The 18,664-nt window shown below is 34.9% G+C and overlaps 2 protein-coding genes across 2 annotated transcripts; one reads left to right on the top strand and one right to left on the bottom strand.

The window, feature by feature from the left end:
* Nucleotides 1-7,962: 7,962 nt before the first annotated feature.
* On the top strand, nucleotides 7,963-10,896 carry LOC145061808 (tobamovirus multiplication protein 1-like). Its single transcript, XM_079009383.1, has 11 exons — nucleotides 7,963-8,281; nucleotides 8,734-8,824; nucleotides 8,911-8,963; nucleotides 9,208-9,300; nucleotides 9,446-9,517; nucleotides 9,641-9,713; nucleotides 9,956-10,001; nucleotides 10,094-10,157; nucleotides 10,245-10,298; nucleotides 10,434-10,511; nucleotides 10,599-10,896. The coding sequence occupies exons 1-11, from the start codon at nucleotides 8,117-8,119 to the stop codon at nucleotides 10,689-10,691; spliced, it is 882 nt and encodes a 293-aa protein (XP_078865509.1). The 5' UTR covers nucleotides 7,963-8,116; the 3' UTR covers nucleotides 10,692-10,896.
* A 1,429-nt stretch (nucleotides 10,897-12,325) lies between these two features.
* Nucleotides 12,326-14,684, bottom strand: DER2.1 (DERLIN-2.1). Its single transcript, XM_079010364.1, has 6 exons — nucleotides 14,403-14,684; nucleotides 13,714-13,813; nucleotides 13,367-13,581; nucleotides 13,107-13,190; nucleotides 12,943-12,996; nucleotides 12,326-12,664 (listed from the first exon to the last, which is right to left on the bottom strand). The coding sequence occupies exons 1-6, from the start codon at nucleotides 14,499-14,501 to the stop codon at nucleotides 12,485-12,487; spliced, it is 732 nt and encodes a 243-aa protein (XP_078866490.1). The 5' UTR covers nucleotides 14,502-14,684; the 3' UTR covers nucleotides 12,326-12,484.
* Nucleotides 14,685-18,664: the final 3,980 nt, after the last annotated feature.

Raw genomic sequence — 18,664 nt, 5'->3', positions numbered from 1 at the left:
TCTGGTTATTAAAAGTGTGTGATCATTTGGGATTGGCTAGTAATGGAGTGCTATTTAGAAGAGTTGGTTGTTATCGGATCGATCGTTGAAGTGAGAAAGGTTGGGAATTCTCCAATTTTTAGGTATTGTGAAGACTTAGTCGAATCTAAGTAGGGGAGAATCGTCCCAGGATACAGAAGCAGGAGCGGTGTTGAAAGGGGATAAGTCTCGCATCGTGGTCAGGAAGGAAGACAACCCAAGTGGCTATTTGGTTTGAGGGTTATGTGAGTTGGGAGTTCGGTAAAACTCCTCAGCATGTGTATCACGCCTTCTCGGTTGTTGATAAAAAAATTTGGGGAATCAGGTTGGAGTTCTAGTCATGAATTGAGTTCAGTTTGAATATTCGGTCGAAAGTGTGCTCGACTCTAAGGGTTTTTGGATTGATAGATTGAGGGTTTTGTTAGATGCTAGGGTTCGACAATACTTTCAGAATGGGTGTGCGAGTTATTTAGCATTTGTGGTAGACACGCGGGTTAGGGAACAGACCACGGATCTCCGAGAGAGTGGACGATCGACATGAGGCCTAGAGTTAGGTCGGGGTTAGAGTCCACGGAATGGATCAGGAGTTCGGAACCCTAAGTGGGTGAGAACAGTCTGCATGGAAAGATCACCAGGGGGTGGTCCAAGGAGATGCTCAATAGTTTAGAGTGGTTTAGATGACTGAAGGCCTAGTGAGGCGGTCCAGTCATGTTGAAGACTTTGTATGTGTTTGTAGATCTATGAGCGGGTATTGAGTATGTTGCTATGCTATAGCAATTGGTGGTTGTCGAGGCCAACACAAATAATAACCCTAAATATTACACACTAAAATAGTGTATAGTGGTAAAGGGATCGAATCCACGGAGATTGGTTCAATTTATAACTCTATGAAAAATCTCTTTGTAAAAATACTTGTAAAATGACAATAAAAATAAAATGGGGGGTTTTGGTGTTTTGAAATACTTGAAACAAACTAGAATTAACTATGATTTAAATAGACAAATGCAACAAAAATAAGAGTTTGATGTAAAATCAATAAGGGAGAGATGGTTGACTTAAAGTTTCCTCACTTTGACTTTTGATGAACATATCATTAGAATCCAATGGTGCAATACTTTGATTTAAATCCTTAATTTGGCTATAGTAATCCAAGGAGCTTGAGATTACCTAGACTTTTCTTAATTGTTGAAATGGCTAGAGAAGCTCATAACAATTTCCTTAGTCAAAGTCACTAATTCCAAATAGCATGTGATTAGTGAAAGTCAACTAGCATTAAGAACCAAAAAGTCACCAAATCCAAGAGGGGTCAAATGCTTTCACCACCATGTTGGAGGAAATGTTTTTATGATTGTGTGAAGCAAAAACAACACAAAAATCATTTGTTGCTTGCTAATTTGAGGATCCTTTACTTAATCAAGAAATTAGCCAACTAATCACCACAAACACATTTAAACTCATGAACTAAAACATACAAGTAGTGATAAGATGTTAAAACACAAAACATTCCCATAAAGATTTAAAAACATGTTCATAGATTCTTCAACATACAACAAAAGTTCAAAGGATTAACCAAAAGTCAACCAAGATTAGTTTAGCCAAGCATGGCTAAACCCAAAGAAACAAAGTTAGAGAAAATTGTACCAAACATTAAGCAAGAATCAAGAGGTAAAAATATGATGTTCTTCAAGTGTTCTTGGCCTTCAAAAGTCTTCAAAACTCCAGAGAGAATCTCCAAAAATCGGATGTCTAAGAGTCTCCAAAAGATGGGCACCAACCTTCCTCAAATAGCCTTCCAAATGGATTTCTGAAATTACCCCTGCAGAGCCTTGCGCGACCCGCGTGCTGCTGCGCGGGTGGTGCCTGACATGGGCTTCTTTGAGATTTTGGGCCTCCAAAGCATATCCCACTAGCCCAGATCGAATCCAATCACCTCCTAGCCCATTTTCTTCAAGTTTTTCTTCATTTTAAGCCCAATTTGACCTTTCCAAATCCTCCAAAGCTCGTGCACTCTCCCGATTAAAAATCTACGTATGCTTGAATAAACTCCCGCATCTTGCAAATTTAAAGTTTATTTCTCTCCAAGCCTTCAAATAACCATCAAGCTCGCTCCATGCATAATCTCCACAATCACCAAGCCTAACATCATTTTTGTCTACCAAATCTCATCGCTTCCCATACGTCCCGAACACTCCCGCTCCGCTAGACTCCATGAAATCTGCAACAAAGCTCACAAAACTGGAAAGTACTCGAAATTGGCCATAAAATAACAAAAAGGAAAATATGCATGGAAATTATCTAAATTATGAATGAAATATGTTAAAATAAACTATAAAAAGAAGTAAATAAAATGAACTATCAAATCACCCCAGGCTTAAACCTTACTTGTCCTCAAGTAAGACAAGACTAAAATGAACTCGGGATGAACTATCCTAAGAAAATAAAAAGAATTGATAGAACCGTAGAACCTGATCACCGTTAGTCAACATGGTCAAAATTAATCCTGCTAACTTTAGTCTCTATCCTTCTACTAAAAACATAGAAATAAGCCTCAGTCTTATCTTGAAAGACTCCATTACCGGGTAAACTAACTTTAGTCTCTATCCTTCTACTAGCCAACTAGGAAGCCTCAGAAGAGCCGTGATAAAGAACAGCCTCGGAATAAGGAGCCCGAATAGACAAGAATTAATTATGAATTAATTATGTGGCTAAAAGATATTAATTAAATAAAGGGGACTTAAACTATCAAATGTGTGATAGTTGGATATTGGGCTGAGAAGCCTTATGGACTAGGCATGGACGAAATTAGGGATGTTTCCATCCTATTTTCGGCCATAAGGGCCCTATTCCAGAGGCTTCCTTGGATTGCTTAAGGCCTAAGTTGTCCATTAGGGTTTTGACTGAAACCCTAGCAGCACAAGTATAAATAGAACCCCTAGGGAATCAGTTTTCTGCCACTTGAAACCCTAGAAGAGTTCATAGCCGAAATTGTGCCTCTCCCCTCTCTCCAATATCATCATCTTGCTTGTGTAGTGTTTGTAAGCCATTAGAGGAGCGACATTTGTGACTCTAAGCTCCAAGACAAAAAAATTCAAGCCATTGTTGAAGAGGTAATCATCTAGATCTATTTTTATATGATATTTTCGAAATATGTATGCTAGATCTAGGGTTCATAAGTCTTGGATGAATTGCATGTACAATAGAGAAACCTAGATCCAAGCTTTTGGGTTTGCATGAGCACATAGGATGTTCTTTTGGCTCAAACCCATCATGAGGTGCCCTCAGGATGTCAGGTTACCGGGGATGGTTAGGAATGATTTCTATTGGGACGTTACAAGTCGATTGCATTCCGCTGATCAATAGTTTTGGATATGGGTATTAGTAAAGAGTGATTTTAAGGACGAAATCTAAGTTAAGTGGGGGAGAGTTGTAACGCCCTGTTCCGAATCGTGTTCCTAATTCAGGACTGTGGCTTGAAGATGGGCTATCATAAGGCTTAGGGCCTGTGGAAGAGAGAGATCTAGACCTATTTAGGTACGGACGGTGTATTGGAGGTAATTCGAGAGTTGAGTGGTGCATTGGAGCCAATGGGCATATCGGTAAAGTGGCAGTTCGAGCTCTTTATGAATTTTGGATTTTCGTTCGGAAGGTTTTGAGGTGAGGATAAGTTGATAAACGTGTAGAGCTTTTTGCCACCTTTCCGTAGATATAAAGAACGTCAAAAACGGAGTTGAAACGAAGAAGTTATGGTCGTTTGAAGTTGGAGTGGTTCACGTGAGTGATCGTTGACTTGTTGACCAAGTTCATTTAAGGCTCACGACGTGAGAATTAAGGGCTCATGACGTGAGACGCACCTGATGCACCAAAACCCTTATTTTTGGGTATTTAAAGGTTTGGGATGATTAGGGTTGCTTCTACTCCGCCTCTTTTACCTCCAAGACCTCTAGAAACCCTAATCTAAGCCTCCATTAAAGCCCTTGAGCCATTGTTGGTGCTAATGGTGTTTTGTTTCCCTTGAAGAAGAAGAAGGAGCTCTTGTGGTGATTCACTTTGGCAAGATAAGCTCATCTTTGTGGACTGGTTAAACTTGTGAACTCCAGTAAGGTATTAAGATCCTACGTTTTTCATTTGAGGTTGCTAGATCTAAGTTATGGTGACCTTCTTTGCATGGGATCTTAAAGTATTATGCATGGGGTCCATAAAGTTAGCAACTTTATGGACTATTTAGTCATTTGCTATGCTAAAACCATTGATTTGGATTTTGGTGCAAGTTATGAGCTTCAAGTTTGAATCTTGATGTTTATACCTATATTTTGTCCTAACTAGTATTTAAGTCATGTATTGGACATATGTGACTAAAAAGCTTCAATTTTTATGGTCATTGGGGTCAAAGAAGACCCTCTAGGCTGTCCCATGTTATGGCTTAATGGATTAGGAGCTTAATCCTCATTTTAGGACAGAACTGGACTCACGACGTGAGGAATGAAGCCTCACAACGTGAGCACGGATTCGAGGGAGTTCCTGGACAGAAACCACCACCTCACGATGTGGGAATAAAGGGCTCACAACGTGAGCAGTCCCTGTGCAAATCTTGGACTCTTTGAAGATGGGCTAGCTTGGTTTTGGACTTGTCTTTTGGTTTGGGCTCTTAATGGGTTAAGGATTTGAGAGTAATGGACTTCTGGTTGGGCTTGCCTTGCTAGGCTTTCCTAATGGCCCTTGGATGATGAATTGGGCCTTAGTGGGCCCAATGTAGATAAGTATTGATTGGGCCCAATGGACTTGGACCTTTGGGCCATCGGAAAGTCATTGGTTCATAAAAGTAAATGGGATTTAGGAAAAGGCCCATGTAGGGGTTGGGCCCAATTTGGACAAACTGGGCCATTGATGGACTTTATTGGACTTTATAGTTTCGGGCTTTAGGCATGGACCAATTCAGGGGTGAAATGGTAATTTTACCCTAAGAAGGATTTCTGAGTTTGGACTAAGTGATGTCTTGGTATTGATAGCTCGGGGAGCCGAAGGAGTAGCAGTTCAGGGAATTGCCAGTTATCAGCCAGAGGAGTATCAACAGGGCTTCAACAGTGCAAGGTGAGTTATCCTCACTATATCAATAGGGTCTAAGGCACCAAGGCCGAACCTTTATGGATTTGTATCCGGATTATGGCATGATATGTTTATTGATTACATCCTGGTAGTTAGGATGGTGATATGCTTATGCTTAGTGACCGACTAGGTCTGTATCCCGGTTATTAGGATGTTGCTATGATTAGTGATCTGTTAGATCGGTTTGACTGTTATATGATATGAGCTAGTGTATGATATTTATGTGCATATCGGTATCCTGGTATATAGGATGATGCTATGTTAGTGACCGGTTAGGTCGATATCCTGGTTATAGGATGTTGTTATGTTATTGATCTGTTAGATCGGTTTGTTGTCTATAGACTGTTATGTGATTATTTGTTATATGTGCACATGGTTGTTTGGTTGGGGGTTGGGTTGAGGCAGTCCTGCTTTGTGTTGTAGGCCAACATACCCGGCGAGCGGTCCGGATAGGCTGTAGGCCCTACAAGGCGGTCCAGTCATGTTGAAGGCTCGAGAGCGGTCCAAATAGGCTGTAGGCCTGCGAGGCGGTCCAGCCAGGCTGAAGGCTCATTATGCATGTTGTTCACTTAGATGCTATATGTTATGGTTATATCGGGATGACGTTGGTATTTTGGGAGTAACCCACTAAGCCTTCGAGCTTACAGTTTCAGTTTATTGTTTCAGGTTTAGCGGATGACCGCGGGAAGACGAAGGCGTGACCGTACACTTCCTCGATTGATGATTATGATTTCTGGGAACTCTGATGTTTAAACTATTTTGAAAACAAATTGTAATAACTAAATGGTTTAAAAGATTTAAAAAGTTTTAAATTGGCTCGAATTTTATGGATGTTACAAAATTATTGTCTTGGAAAGCTAGAACTTTATCTTTCGGGGGTCGTTTAACTTTGATCAGATTTGTTCTAGGCAATCTCCCACTTTTCTCATTCTTTCTTTTTAAAGCCCCAGTTCTGGTTATCGAAAATTTTGAGAAAATGCGGAGAAACTTCCTATGGGGAGGCAGGGAAGAGAGGAATAAAATCCATTAGGTTGTGTGGGATGTTGCCCTCGGTTCTAAGGAAGACGGAGGGCTTGGCATCAGATCCCTTAAAGCTAGTAACTAGGCCTTACTCCTAAAATGGATATGGAGGTACAAAATGATCAAAACGCATTGTGGAGGAAAGTCATATGTGGTATCTATAGTCTTCATAGGAAACCGATTAACTCCCTAGCTAAGAAAACGATTTCGGGTGTCTGGCTAAATATTGTGAATTTGATGGCTGAGTTGTATGGTTTAGGGATAGATTTATCATATGTTTTCTCTTTCAAAGTAGGGATTGGATCTAATACTTTGTTTTGGCTTGACAATTGGCAAGGTGAATGAGCCTTATGTGACAGATTTCCTAACCTTTTCTCCTTGGACCGAAAAAAATCGTCCTTCATTAACGAGCGGGTGGATGATGGGGGATCCAAGTGTTCTTGGTCTAAACGTCCCAACAGCCACAAGGAGCTCTTAGAACTTAATTGCATTACTAAGATCATTAATCAACTTTCTCTTTCATCTTAGGCGGACGGCTGGATCTCCCCTCTGTCTAGCGATGGCAAGTTTCATATGCAGGACCTTAGACGTCTATTTGAATCTTTCCTAACTTCCCGAAAGCAAAGACCAGTGACGCGTCTCGTTCTCCTTAAAATTATTTGTTTCGTGTGGAGGGCTTGTTGGGGTTGTATCCCCTCAACGACTGCCCTTTCTCGTTGAGGTTTCAAAAATATTACCGTGAACTGCCAATTCTGCCCCTGTGGGTCCGAGGATGCGAACCACATTCTTGTTGGCTGTGATTTTGTTAATGTTGTGTTGGCGTGGATTTTCAAATGGTGTGACATTTCGGCTCATCAGTTCGTCTCTGTTAGCGAATTCATAAATTTTGTCGCCAACCGAAAAGCGCAAAATTCTTACTGTTATTGCATATGGTGTGTTGTGGGAGGTATAGAAGGCTAGGAACGACTTACTCTTCAAGAAGATTCGATCTTCTCCAATTAAAGTGGTGAATAATATTATTACTTTGGTTTTTAGTTGGATTATGTATAATGGCAAATTTGATAACTGTAATTTGGCTGCTTGGATTTGTAATCCTTTCAACATTGTGTAAGTCGGTTTTTGTTGTCTTCTTGCCTTTTTTTTTCGTTTGGCAGTGGTTTTATAATACTTCCACCATTTCCAAAAAAAATAAATTAAAAGAAAATGAATCTTCCCTAATAAATAATAATACTATTGACACATATGATTCTCTCATTCAATTTGTCAAATGTCAATTTGTGGTAATTTAGAGATATTTGTTTTTCACTTGTCATTACTTTCATTTTTTATTTTCCATTATATCATTAATTTAGTTTCTATAAATTAAATATACCATAATAACTATATGTATTTCAAATTTTAAATTTTAATTTCAAATTCTAATAAATACAATTTAAACTTTCGTATTTAACATTTTGTTATAACTTACTGGTTTATAATGGGTCTGACAACTAAATACACAATTTTAATTTATTTATTTCTTGCATGTTTTTATTTAATTTTTTCTAAAAATTTTCATTTATTTCAAATTTCATATACAAAATAAACTTCTCATTTACTCCTGTAAAATAAAAAAAATTAAAATCATCTTTTGATAAAAAAAAAAGTGGGAGTAACTTGTAGATTTCTCTTTCCCCTCTACAATCTTCTTTCACTACGATTAACTTCATGTTTGATTTTTCTTGCACTTTTTTACTTTCTTTATTTGCTTTTTGTGCATCCCGAGGTCAATCAATCAATGGGGGGCATTGCACGAACATAAACAAAAAACAAGTCCAAGATTCTCCCTCTCTCCCCAATTTCCATCAGCTTATTTCTTCATTTGATGAGCCAGAAAAACCAGTAATTTCAGTTTCAGTTTCAAATTGCAATCAAGATTGCGTGGAGCAATCGATCAATCAAAAGGGGCGTGATTGTGGGTTAATTTGGGTGAGAAATGACGAGAATGCCAGTGGGCATCGCGTCGTCGTCATCGATGAAGATGATTGATCTGTGGTCATCCGCAGATTGGTGGGAGTCGATAAACGAATCAAGAAAGTGGCAAGATGGAATCTTTTTCGCTCTTTCTGCTTCGTATGGCCTCGTTTCCGTCATTGCTCTTGTAAGCTATTTCTTCATATCATACACACAAACGCACACTTATTTAAGCTCATTAACACGTGGTTGATTAAACAAATTATCAATTTTCAATGTAACTTGTACTTGAATCTCGATTTGGCTATTGTAACTCCCCTAAATTAGGTTTACCTAAAGCTTAGGGGTTTTCATTTGAAGAGTTTATCGTAATAGAAATTGTTGAAATGAGGTGCTCTTATGATATTATCTGATAGTCGCAATAATCAATTTTGAGTGTTTGGGTAAAAGTGATTACGACTGTGGTCTTTTTATTATTTAGGTCAAAACAATTAGATAAAGTTGATTACTGAGAAACATGCCAAATTGACATGCATATCCTTAATGGGTTATCATTTATCAATCAAAATATGGATTGATTTATTGATAATTTGATATAACATTTGTTGCAACTTCAACCATGGCTCTACATAATTGCAGATTCAGTTAATTAGGATTGAACTAAGAGTACCTGAGTATGGTTGGACAACACAAAAAGTTTTCCACCTCATGAATTTCATCGTTAATGGAGGTATTACAATAATCATTAACTAAATAATTTTGTCTTAAAAAGTTTGTAGTAACAAATACAAATATATATCTCTTGGATTTTTGCAGTTCGTTCCATTGTCTTTGGGTTTCATTTACAGGTGTTCGCTTTGCATCCCAAGGTGCGTATACACGTTCACATTACTTTTTCAAAGAACATATAAAAAATTCAAGACAAAATGGAGAATCTATACAAGGACAATGAGGGCATTTATGTCTTTTACATAGACAAGATGCCAGTCCAATGTATGCCAAACACAGTATAACATGTCATCTCATGTCATGTTTTGTAAACATGCCTCAAGGGGCCTCATGTCATTTCTGTTACAAACATATAGTTTAAAAAATAAAAATAAATCTTATTAGGTGTGCATTTGGATGCTATTGGAAATTCCTGGACTACTATTTTTCTCAACATATACTCTTCTTGTCTTATTTTGGGCTGAGATATATCACCAGGTAAGTAAAATTCTCCTATCCATCTTTGATCATATTTATTTATTTATTTTTTATTATTATTATTATTATTATTATTATTATTATTATTATTATTATTATTATTATCCATCTTCATATCTTATGGTTTTTCTTGTATGATGAATAGGCTAAAAGTTTGCCAACGGATAAACTCAGGATTGTTTATGTATCGGTGAATGCAGGAGTTTACTTGATACAAGTAAGCTACTTATACTCTTGCCCAATAAGTCCTCACTTATTACAAATTTGCCATCTTTTTTGAAAATATATTTTTTAAATATCAGTTATTGAATATTGATTTGAGACAAGTTTTTTTCTTCAGGGTTGTCTTTGGATATACCTTTGGTTGGATGATAGCAGCTTGGTGCGATTCCTTGGAAAGATATTTGTTGCAGGTAAAAAAAAAAGTTAAGATACCCTTGACAAAAAAAAAAAGTTAAAAAATAAAACATTTTTGGTTTTTTCAACATATGATTAAATAAAAAGTTAAGAAAAGACAATCTTTTTTATAAAAAAAAGGGAAAGCACTCCCTGTTTCCCTCCATGCCATGAAAATTGTAACGTTTGATTATTTTTTTCAAATGTCTAAAATACCCTTGACAAAATAATGGAATCTTATTTTACATTTGTTGTGCAGTTGTATCCCTTATGGCATCCATAGGCTTTCTGACATATGGAGGAAAGTAAGACTTTCTAGAACCTTTTGGCTGAAACTTTAATTTTGGATTTTTTTTTCTTCCCACTTTCTTAAATTGTTGTATTAAATGTTTTTTAGGTTATTTGTCATGCTACGAAAGTTTCCTATTGAATCTAAAGGTAGACAAAAGAAGCTTCATGAGGTCAGTGATTATTGAGATAAATGTGAAATTACCTAACTACCCCTAGCTTTAATCAACCGATTATCTAATTTGTGCTAAATGTTGCAGGTTGGATCTGTGACAGGAATATGCTTTACATGTTTTCTTATAAGATGCTTTGTGGTAAAGATTTAATCTATCTTTTTAGAGTATAAATTTATTTACTTGCAATCTTTGACTTTATATGCAAGTGTTTGACTATCAATCAAATGTCTAAAACACCCTTATGTATTTGAACTTGATTTTGGTGAATTGCAGGATGTTTTATCTGCTTTTGATTCACAAGCTTCATTAGATGTACTCGATCATCCGGTTCTAAACTTGATTTTCTACATGGTACTTCACTTTTTGTACATTTTTTTTATTATTTTTACATACTTGTGACTTATTTATTTATATATATATTTTTGTGGATGTGAACAGCTAGTTGAGATTCTCCCCTCTGGTCTTGTGCTTTACATTCTCAGAAAGTTGCCTCCCAAGAGAGTATCTGCACAATACCACCCGATTCGTTAACCATTACACTTTTGACATAAAAGTTTATGATCGATTTAGTGTTTGATGAAGTATTGGATTCAAGATTTGCAGATTTATATGATGCTATCTTGCTTCTTGATGTAGAATTAACAGTTGATTGGGGAAATGTTTTGATCGATTTCTTCATGGAGGATTTGTGGATTGAATATTTGGAACAAAAAATGGTGTCATTCCATTTGGTTTCTGGCTTGTTTTGATAAATGTCAGAATGAGTAATGTTAGACAAATTTGACTATAACTATGATAATCTTAATCGCTTGACGTTTGTTTTGTTATACTTTCACTTTTATTTTTACGTTATAATGAGTATAATAGTTCAGTTATGAGTGTGTGAATACTAGGCAATAAGCCAGTAACTATATTTTTGACTTTTTTTTTTTTTTTTTTTTTTTTTTGCTTTAACCACTATAATTTATTTTGAACAATAAAACCCACACCTGTTTCAAATAAATTACAGTTGTAACCCTCAATGAATTAGCATAGAGGGTCATGTGATGAATAACAATTTAACACCTACATCGCATCGTATTTCTTTATGAAATAGCATTTTTTTTTTTTTGGAGTAACTTCTCATTTACCCTTTTAAGGGCATCTCCAAGCCTACTCCACATCTCATTTTTCACACTAAAACAGTAAAATGGTGTAAATTCATTTCCAATCTCACTCTATTTTTTTACACCATTTTGGTGTAAAGGAATATTATAACACTAAATTTGGTGTTATGTCAATCTTTTGCACCAAAATGATATCCAACTTTCTAATGTCACTTTTAGTCCCCTATGCAAAATGAAAAAAAAACATGAAAACCGTGGCAATGAAAAACAAACCACGTTTATTAAACTGGAAATAGGGGGTCACAACGGTTGAAATGTAAATTTTTTTAAAAAAGGATGGTTTCCATTAACCAAAATAAAGCAATGTTTAAACTGCACAAAGGGCCAAAATACAATGTCTTTCTTATATGTTGCCAAAATAATACAAAAATATAGTACCACCAGTAATTTATTTTATTTGTTGTATATTGTTATGGGTAAAAAATATGAGGTCGTTATTATGGGTAAAAAAAAAAAATTACACTTTACAAGTTATTTGTTATTATTAGTTTAAAAGAATACAATATGTTATTATGATTAGAAACAAAATATATTATTTATATTAGTAAAAAAGACCAAATATGATGTTACCCTACGTAATTTGTCCCATCAACAAAATGTTCAAATTGCTAACTCCGAAATTTTGTTTGAGAAGTAACCCCGATGAATGGTATTACAAATAGATTATTGTATTAATGATAGTTTGTGTTTTTATATTTAATACAAAATCAAAAAAATTGACCGAATAATGTTTTGATGTGTTAACATAACACGTTTTGATGTCTTAAACATTCAGACATAAACCTGTTTTTATCCATTATAAAACCAACCTGCTAAAAGAAATACAAAACGAAATTGAATAAGGATAAATCTGTGACTGAAAAGGCCTCGTTTACCTAACCTTCTCTATTAACTCTGATACATAGTTTATCTTACCATATATTAAATCTATTTAGTCAAAAGCAAACAATTTTAATTTTTTTTTTTTCTCTTCACGCTAAATCCACAAAATAAAGAAAATTCAAAAAGAATAATAGGAATATACTACTACTAAATCTCAATATTTCTTCTTTACACAAACAGCTTACAAAACATCAAGTTATGTGCAATTTGAGAAGTATAAAGCTAACATATTAGCATAGCACCTCTAGAAAAAAGAACATTTAATATCTTGCTTGATCATCTTCTCATTTCTTCAACGGGTGGTGCTGCAAATCTCACTTCTTGAGGTCGTGCTACAACAACCGCCTCGTCAGCAAATAGTGTCTTGATGAATGAAGGCGTTTTTAAAGGTCGGCGTCCCGTCATTTTTGGATACACGTCTTCTAGAAAATAGTAGGCGTGGCCAGCAATCATTCCCTGATTCAGACAGACAGACAACAGACAAACAGTTTATTCAGTCCAAAAAAAGAAACAATCTTAATGTGTTGTAACTTGTACGTACAACACTTTACTTTAAACATACATCTTTTACTTTATCGTACAACGCTTTAGCACTTTAATAAATAAATAAATAAATAAAACCCCATAATCCCATAAACTACAAAAATAACTTATGAAGTAATATTTTTTTTAGAGAAATACCACCTAACTATATGAAAGATTTACAATAAATAGTAAAAAGTAAAAAAACTTACAAGTAGATCGACCCAAGCACTAGCTCCAACAAGAACAGAGAAGCCCAGTAAGACCTGATAATACAAGAAAGATGTCATATATTTATAAATTTTCTCTATTTTATATTTAATAAATTAGCATGCAATGATGAATTTTAGAGATATTATAGATATGTAGAACTCACCCATGGTAAGTAAGCTGCTGTGAAGGTAAAGAGACCCAAGAAGCTCATATGAATGAATGGGTTTTGCTTGCTCCAAACATAAACCTACAAACAAAAAGAAAGGGAAGAAAATCAAGATATTTTAAATGTAGAAATAGAATAAAAAATGGGTTTATTGCTAACTCAATAAAATGAAAATAGGATGCTATGTTTCTATTTTGTTTCAATTAGCCTTGGAGTGTTTTAAACCATTTGTATATAAAAAGAAATTAAGTAATTACCATCATAAAAGTCAGTGAATTGCTCAAGAAGATTATTTTGGCAAAAGATTCTGACACGTAAGGTATCATCCCTCCAACAAGTACAATAGTGGTCAAAACAGTCGCACCAAATAGAAGCATATAAAAGAAATCAGCAGTCTTTCCCCTGAAAGAATTTTCTTCTAGAAGTTTGCAGTATCGAGCAAGAAAGAACATGTGAAACAGAAAGTCCAAATCTGTAGACCAAAGATGTTAATCATTACTTTATTCCAAGAAAATGAAAGATAAACATTTTGTAAAGTGAATATATAAGCTTCTATATGATGATTTTGGCTTGAAATGTCAAAATTGGGTGTAAGAATCCTTACCCATCTTGCGAAAATAGAGGAAATTGGTGATCAATCGCCAGATTTGATACTGCTTAACAACAAGTCTGGGATTCAAGTACAAGTTATAAGGGGAAATGATCTGCAAAATATAATAAATAATCAGGTTTAATCACTAGTTTACTACCCTCAACTGAATATGATTATGCTTTTTTGAGTCACAATGACCACTTTATAGTGCTAGCTGAATAAACCTATAAAGAAACAGTACATGAGATTCTTTACCCTATACAGACGCCCAGAAAGCAGTGGGAGATAACAAAATTGTTTAATTTTGGAAAAACAAACAGCATGAATGGGAATCAATCCTTCAAAGGAGCCCTTTTAGTTTTTAATGTTATTTACATCTTTAATCCAATGCACAATAGCAACCACAAAACGAATTTATCTTAAACAATCCAATTGGGAAATCAAGCATACGATCGAACCCTTCAATTTCACGCAACCGATCCCTTTCAACAAAATGCGAAAGATTCAAATTATTGTAACCAAATAGGCCTGGATTCTTCGTCTTTGATCCATTTACATAATCAAATAATCCAATTGGGGAAAATTCACATGTTCTATCTTATAATACAGACAAAAATAAATAAACAATCAAACCCTTTTAAACTCATCAACATCATCATTTAACCATTTCGATAAGCTAGAAATCGAAAGAAAAAAAATACCTCAAGAGAACAACCGATTGTGGTAACAATTGCAGCTGTGAGATACGAACGAGTGATAATAGGCATCTGTTTGTACCAATCCTCCACAGCTTGCGCCATTTTTAACCCTGATTTCTTCAATCAAACACTAAACCAAGCTTCAACAACTTCTAATCTCGACAATCAGCGATCTGGTGTATATAAGAACTCGAAGAATCTAGAGAGAGAAACAGACGGATCTGGGAAATTTTAGAGAGAGGGACGTACAAGTAGAGATGCACAACGTACTGCAAAATTAAAAGCTTTCAAAGAAAGTGTCTATTCCAATCGTTAACTAGTTATTCCTAATTTAGTATCTCTCACCAAAGACAGAGCGCGTGAAAGATACGTACCAATCAGAGATCGCTGTGACCTGTCGCAACCAATCACAGGATTTAAGTTTAGGATAATGATCTCATATTGACTTGTATATTATTTATAATTTATAATAATAAATCGAGAAAATAGTAACATAGTTTTCGTTATTTATGTGTCTAGTTTTTTGTATACATACATTTTTATATATAAAAATGTATTACCGATTATTTCAAGTTAACTTTTTAGTTTGTATATATTTTGTTTCTAATTTTCTTTTTTTGCAAAATAAATCAATATTATTTTTGTATATATTCGGTCAGATAAGTTTCTTTAGGTTTTGCTCATGGAACATCTAATATAGGATAATCATTAATGAGATGTTTTCATATGTGGGTCGTAATGATACTTTTGATATTAGTAACTATTATACTATAATATCAAATGTATTTAATCTCAATACAAACTTCATTCAATATCAATATCAACTACATTACATCAGGTGAAGAAAATACATTATCATAATTATTTCAACAATTTGAAATAATGTTCATGTTCATAACAATTGGTAATATTACTATTAATATTAGAGTCCTTTTAAATTACACGCAATGAGAAATTTAAGCAATTATTGACATGAAAGTTTATCGAAGATCCAATTTGTTAATTTATTAGTGATTAATAAATTAATGCAAGTCTGTGACGCATCTCCTTAATCCTCACGACAAAACCCCAAACGATCTAGGGTTTTATTAGTATTTTGTGATGCAAGGTGGTTGAGACATGGAATCTTCTCTTTAACAGCCGCAAACTCATCTTCAAAATTTAGGGTCAGTCCAAAATAAATAAAAAACATATCTACCGAAAAAGGTCAAAATCGACATAACAAGGAGTTAGGGAAGACACTAAACCTTTTTTTTTCTTCATGGTGTTATTTTTGTCTTGGAAGTGCAAATTCGAGTTGGGAAAAAGCAATCATAAATAATCACATTGTCTGCTATGAAGACAGATAAAACTGAAACCGAAGACATCTTATTCTTGGAGAATACTCTAGCCGAAAATATCCTCTCCCCCTCTCTTCTTGTCTTCTAGTTCTATGTTTGAGTGTGAGTCATTAGAGACATTATCATTTTGGTGCTAAACTTTCCAAGACCTACACTACAAGGAAATTCAAGTGATTTGTTTACTACAACAAATCAAAAAGGTATGTAACTATGTGCTTGGTAATTTCAAATTACACTAGAGTTATGCTAAGTTTAGTTGTTCATTGTATGTTGTTATCAAGGTGTATGGCATATATCCTTTTATAGGATGCATGTATCCTATTAATTGCTAATTGTTTTCCGCATCGTACAATTTTGTTTCCTATAAAACTCATCAGTAGTATCAGTTCTTAGGTTTGTCACATATTGATTGCATATGAGATGAATTGGAAAAATCTTTTTTTCTCAAAAACCTTTTTACACAACGTGGCAGTGCTCCCGGCATGACGTAGCAAACAATTTTCTTGTTTTTCGGCAATTATCTGCTTAATCTGATTTATGGTATTATTTTTTGTAATTATCTTGTATTAATTTTGTTTTATTCTAAATTTTGAATGCCTTGTATGATAATCCATAAAGCCCTAAATATTAGGAGATGTCCTTATTTGATAATTTTTAATTAGTTATATTAAATTGAATTATCCTTATGAATTTAATAATTAATCTAATTGTAATGTAATTAAAAGATAATTGTAAATTCATTATATGTTTAAATTTGAATTATCCTTATGAATTTAATAATTAATCTAATTGTAATGTAATTAAAAGATAATTGTAAATTCTTTATATGTTTAAATTAATTAACAAATTATATGATAATCTAGATAATTAATATTTGAACCTTGTATTTTGAAAAGATTTAAAATACATATTATACTATATATTATTAAAAGTTTAATATATTATATGTATAAGATAAGTCAGTCAAATCAATAGTAGGCGTCATTCATGAAGCCATACTCTAAGTAATATAAGGAAAAGACCTATAAAATGACCGTTATTGGGTGCCCACTCTTACACACCGCCCCTTTGTATGGTGGGGGGTCGTTATCTGAACGGATTTGATAAGACATAACATCTAAAAGTATGATACTATAAAGTAACTAAACCTTTTATAAATCTCACTCTAGTTACTTTAGGAAAAATGTGAAATTGTATGCTAACTCATGAAAACGCACATCACTTTTTATATGTTGTTAGTGGAGCGTGTATGGTTAACTGACACACTGATCCGATACTATAAAGTTGAGGTGATGGAAAAATAGAAAATTATCATTATTGATGGAGCGTGTGTGGTTAACCTACACATCAATTCGAGATGATAAATGACCTCGAGGTTGTCAAGTGGGTTTGTATAGTTATTCACACCTTAATTGTGATCCTCGATATCCCATTCGCAATTGGTAAGAGCATAATCGAGATTAAACATGCCAATGATAAGATTTAATGAATCTCAAAAGATCTAGGAGTTTAATGTGATTGAAATTGGTGAGATGACTCTACATACCTAAAATAGATTCGAATTTGATTATGACATCCATCTTCAAAAGGTTGAATTGAAAATATGGATCCTAGCCTTGATTTAAGTTATGGGTTAAAAATTAAGGATTAAAATCAACTAACTTGAATTATCTCTTCTCCCAAATTTTAAATAATAATGATATTCCTCGTTCTTCTGGAAATGTTTTTCTCATTCTTCTAGAGATGGTCTTCCATATTTAAGTCAAGGTGAAAAACGTTTTCCTTTCCTTAGGAAATGGTGGAACTGGACATCATCTTTATTCAACTCTTCCTCCTCCTCCTCCTGTGACTCTTCCAACGTCACGTTTTCCTCAAGTTGAAAGATAGAAGACTACTTCTGCCTTATTGACATGTAAACATGAATATGAATATTATGTGTGTGCGCACGTTCTGAAAATGAAGTCGTACATTGATAAATTCGAAAGAATGGGTATTGTATTCCCAACGGAGCAAGCCATTGATTTAGTTTGTCTTTCTCTTCATGAGTTATATGGTCAATTCGTTAAGAACTTTCATACGAGGAATCTCGATGTGACCCTAAATGATTTGATCGATATGTTGATAGTTGTTGGAGTAGAAATGCTTAAGAACACAACTGAAGCAGAAACGCTTATAGGGTCTAATCCCAAAGTTTCCATGGACATTGGCAATGGTGACATTTATGATCAAGAAATGGTTTCTCTTCCCAATGGAAAGGGTTCTGCCAATGTCAAATCATTTGATCGTAAGGTAAAGAGAAATGCTCATTCTCAGATCGTTCCAAATGTTGATCCTAATCAGTCCATTTGTATCTACTGCCCATTGAAGGTACATTGGAAATGAAGTTGCCCTAAGTATCTGAAGGATCTCGAAGATGGAAAAGTCAATTGATGTGGCTTTACTTCAGGTAGATCCACTATCTAACTCTAATTTTAAGTTCATATTTATAGACTCTTGATACGTAATGTGGCGATCAAATTTTGATGGTATTGTAGGATCTAAAAGAAAGAAGGAAGCTTGAGCAAAGTGAGCTGTAACATCCCCCTCTGGCAAGTATCACAATATTGTCCGCTTTGGGCCACTCGGCACGAGGACTTCCTAGGGGGTCACCCATCCTGGTACTACTCCCGCCCGAGCACGCTTAACTGCAGAGTTCTTATGGGATCTGCTGCCCTCATGGCTTTAAAACGCGTTATGATAGGGAAGTTATCCACACCCCTTATAAGGAATGCTTAGTTCTCCTTCCCAGCCGATGTGGGATCAGATCTAACCCACTTTCACCCCCCATTATAGGGTTCGACGTCCTCGTCGAACACATCGACCCGTGCCCTGGCTCTGATACCATTTGTAACATCCCTCTCTGGTACGTATCACAATATTGTCCGC

Source organism: Lactuca serriola, chromosome 7 (assembly GCF_051521515.1).
Source record: "Lactuca serriola cultivar US96UC23 chromosome 7, Lser_US96UC23_V15, whole genome shotgun sequence".
Lineage (NCBI taxonomy): Eukaryota > Viridiplantae > Streptophyta > Magnoliopsida > Asterales > Asteraceae > Lactuca > Lactuca serriola.
Note: the sequence above shows the minus strand (reverse complement) of the source record. Positions and strands in the feature narration are given on the sequence as shown.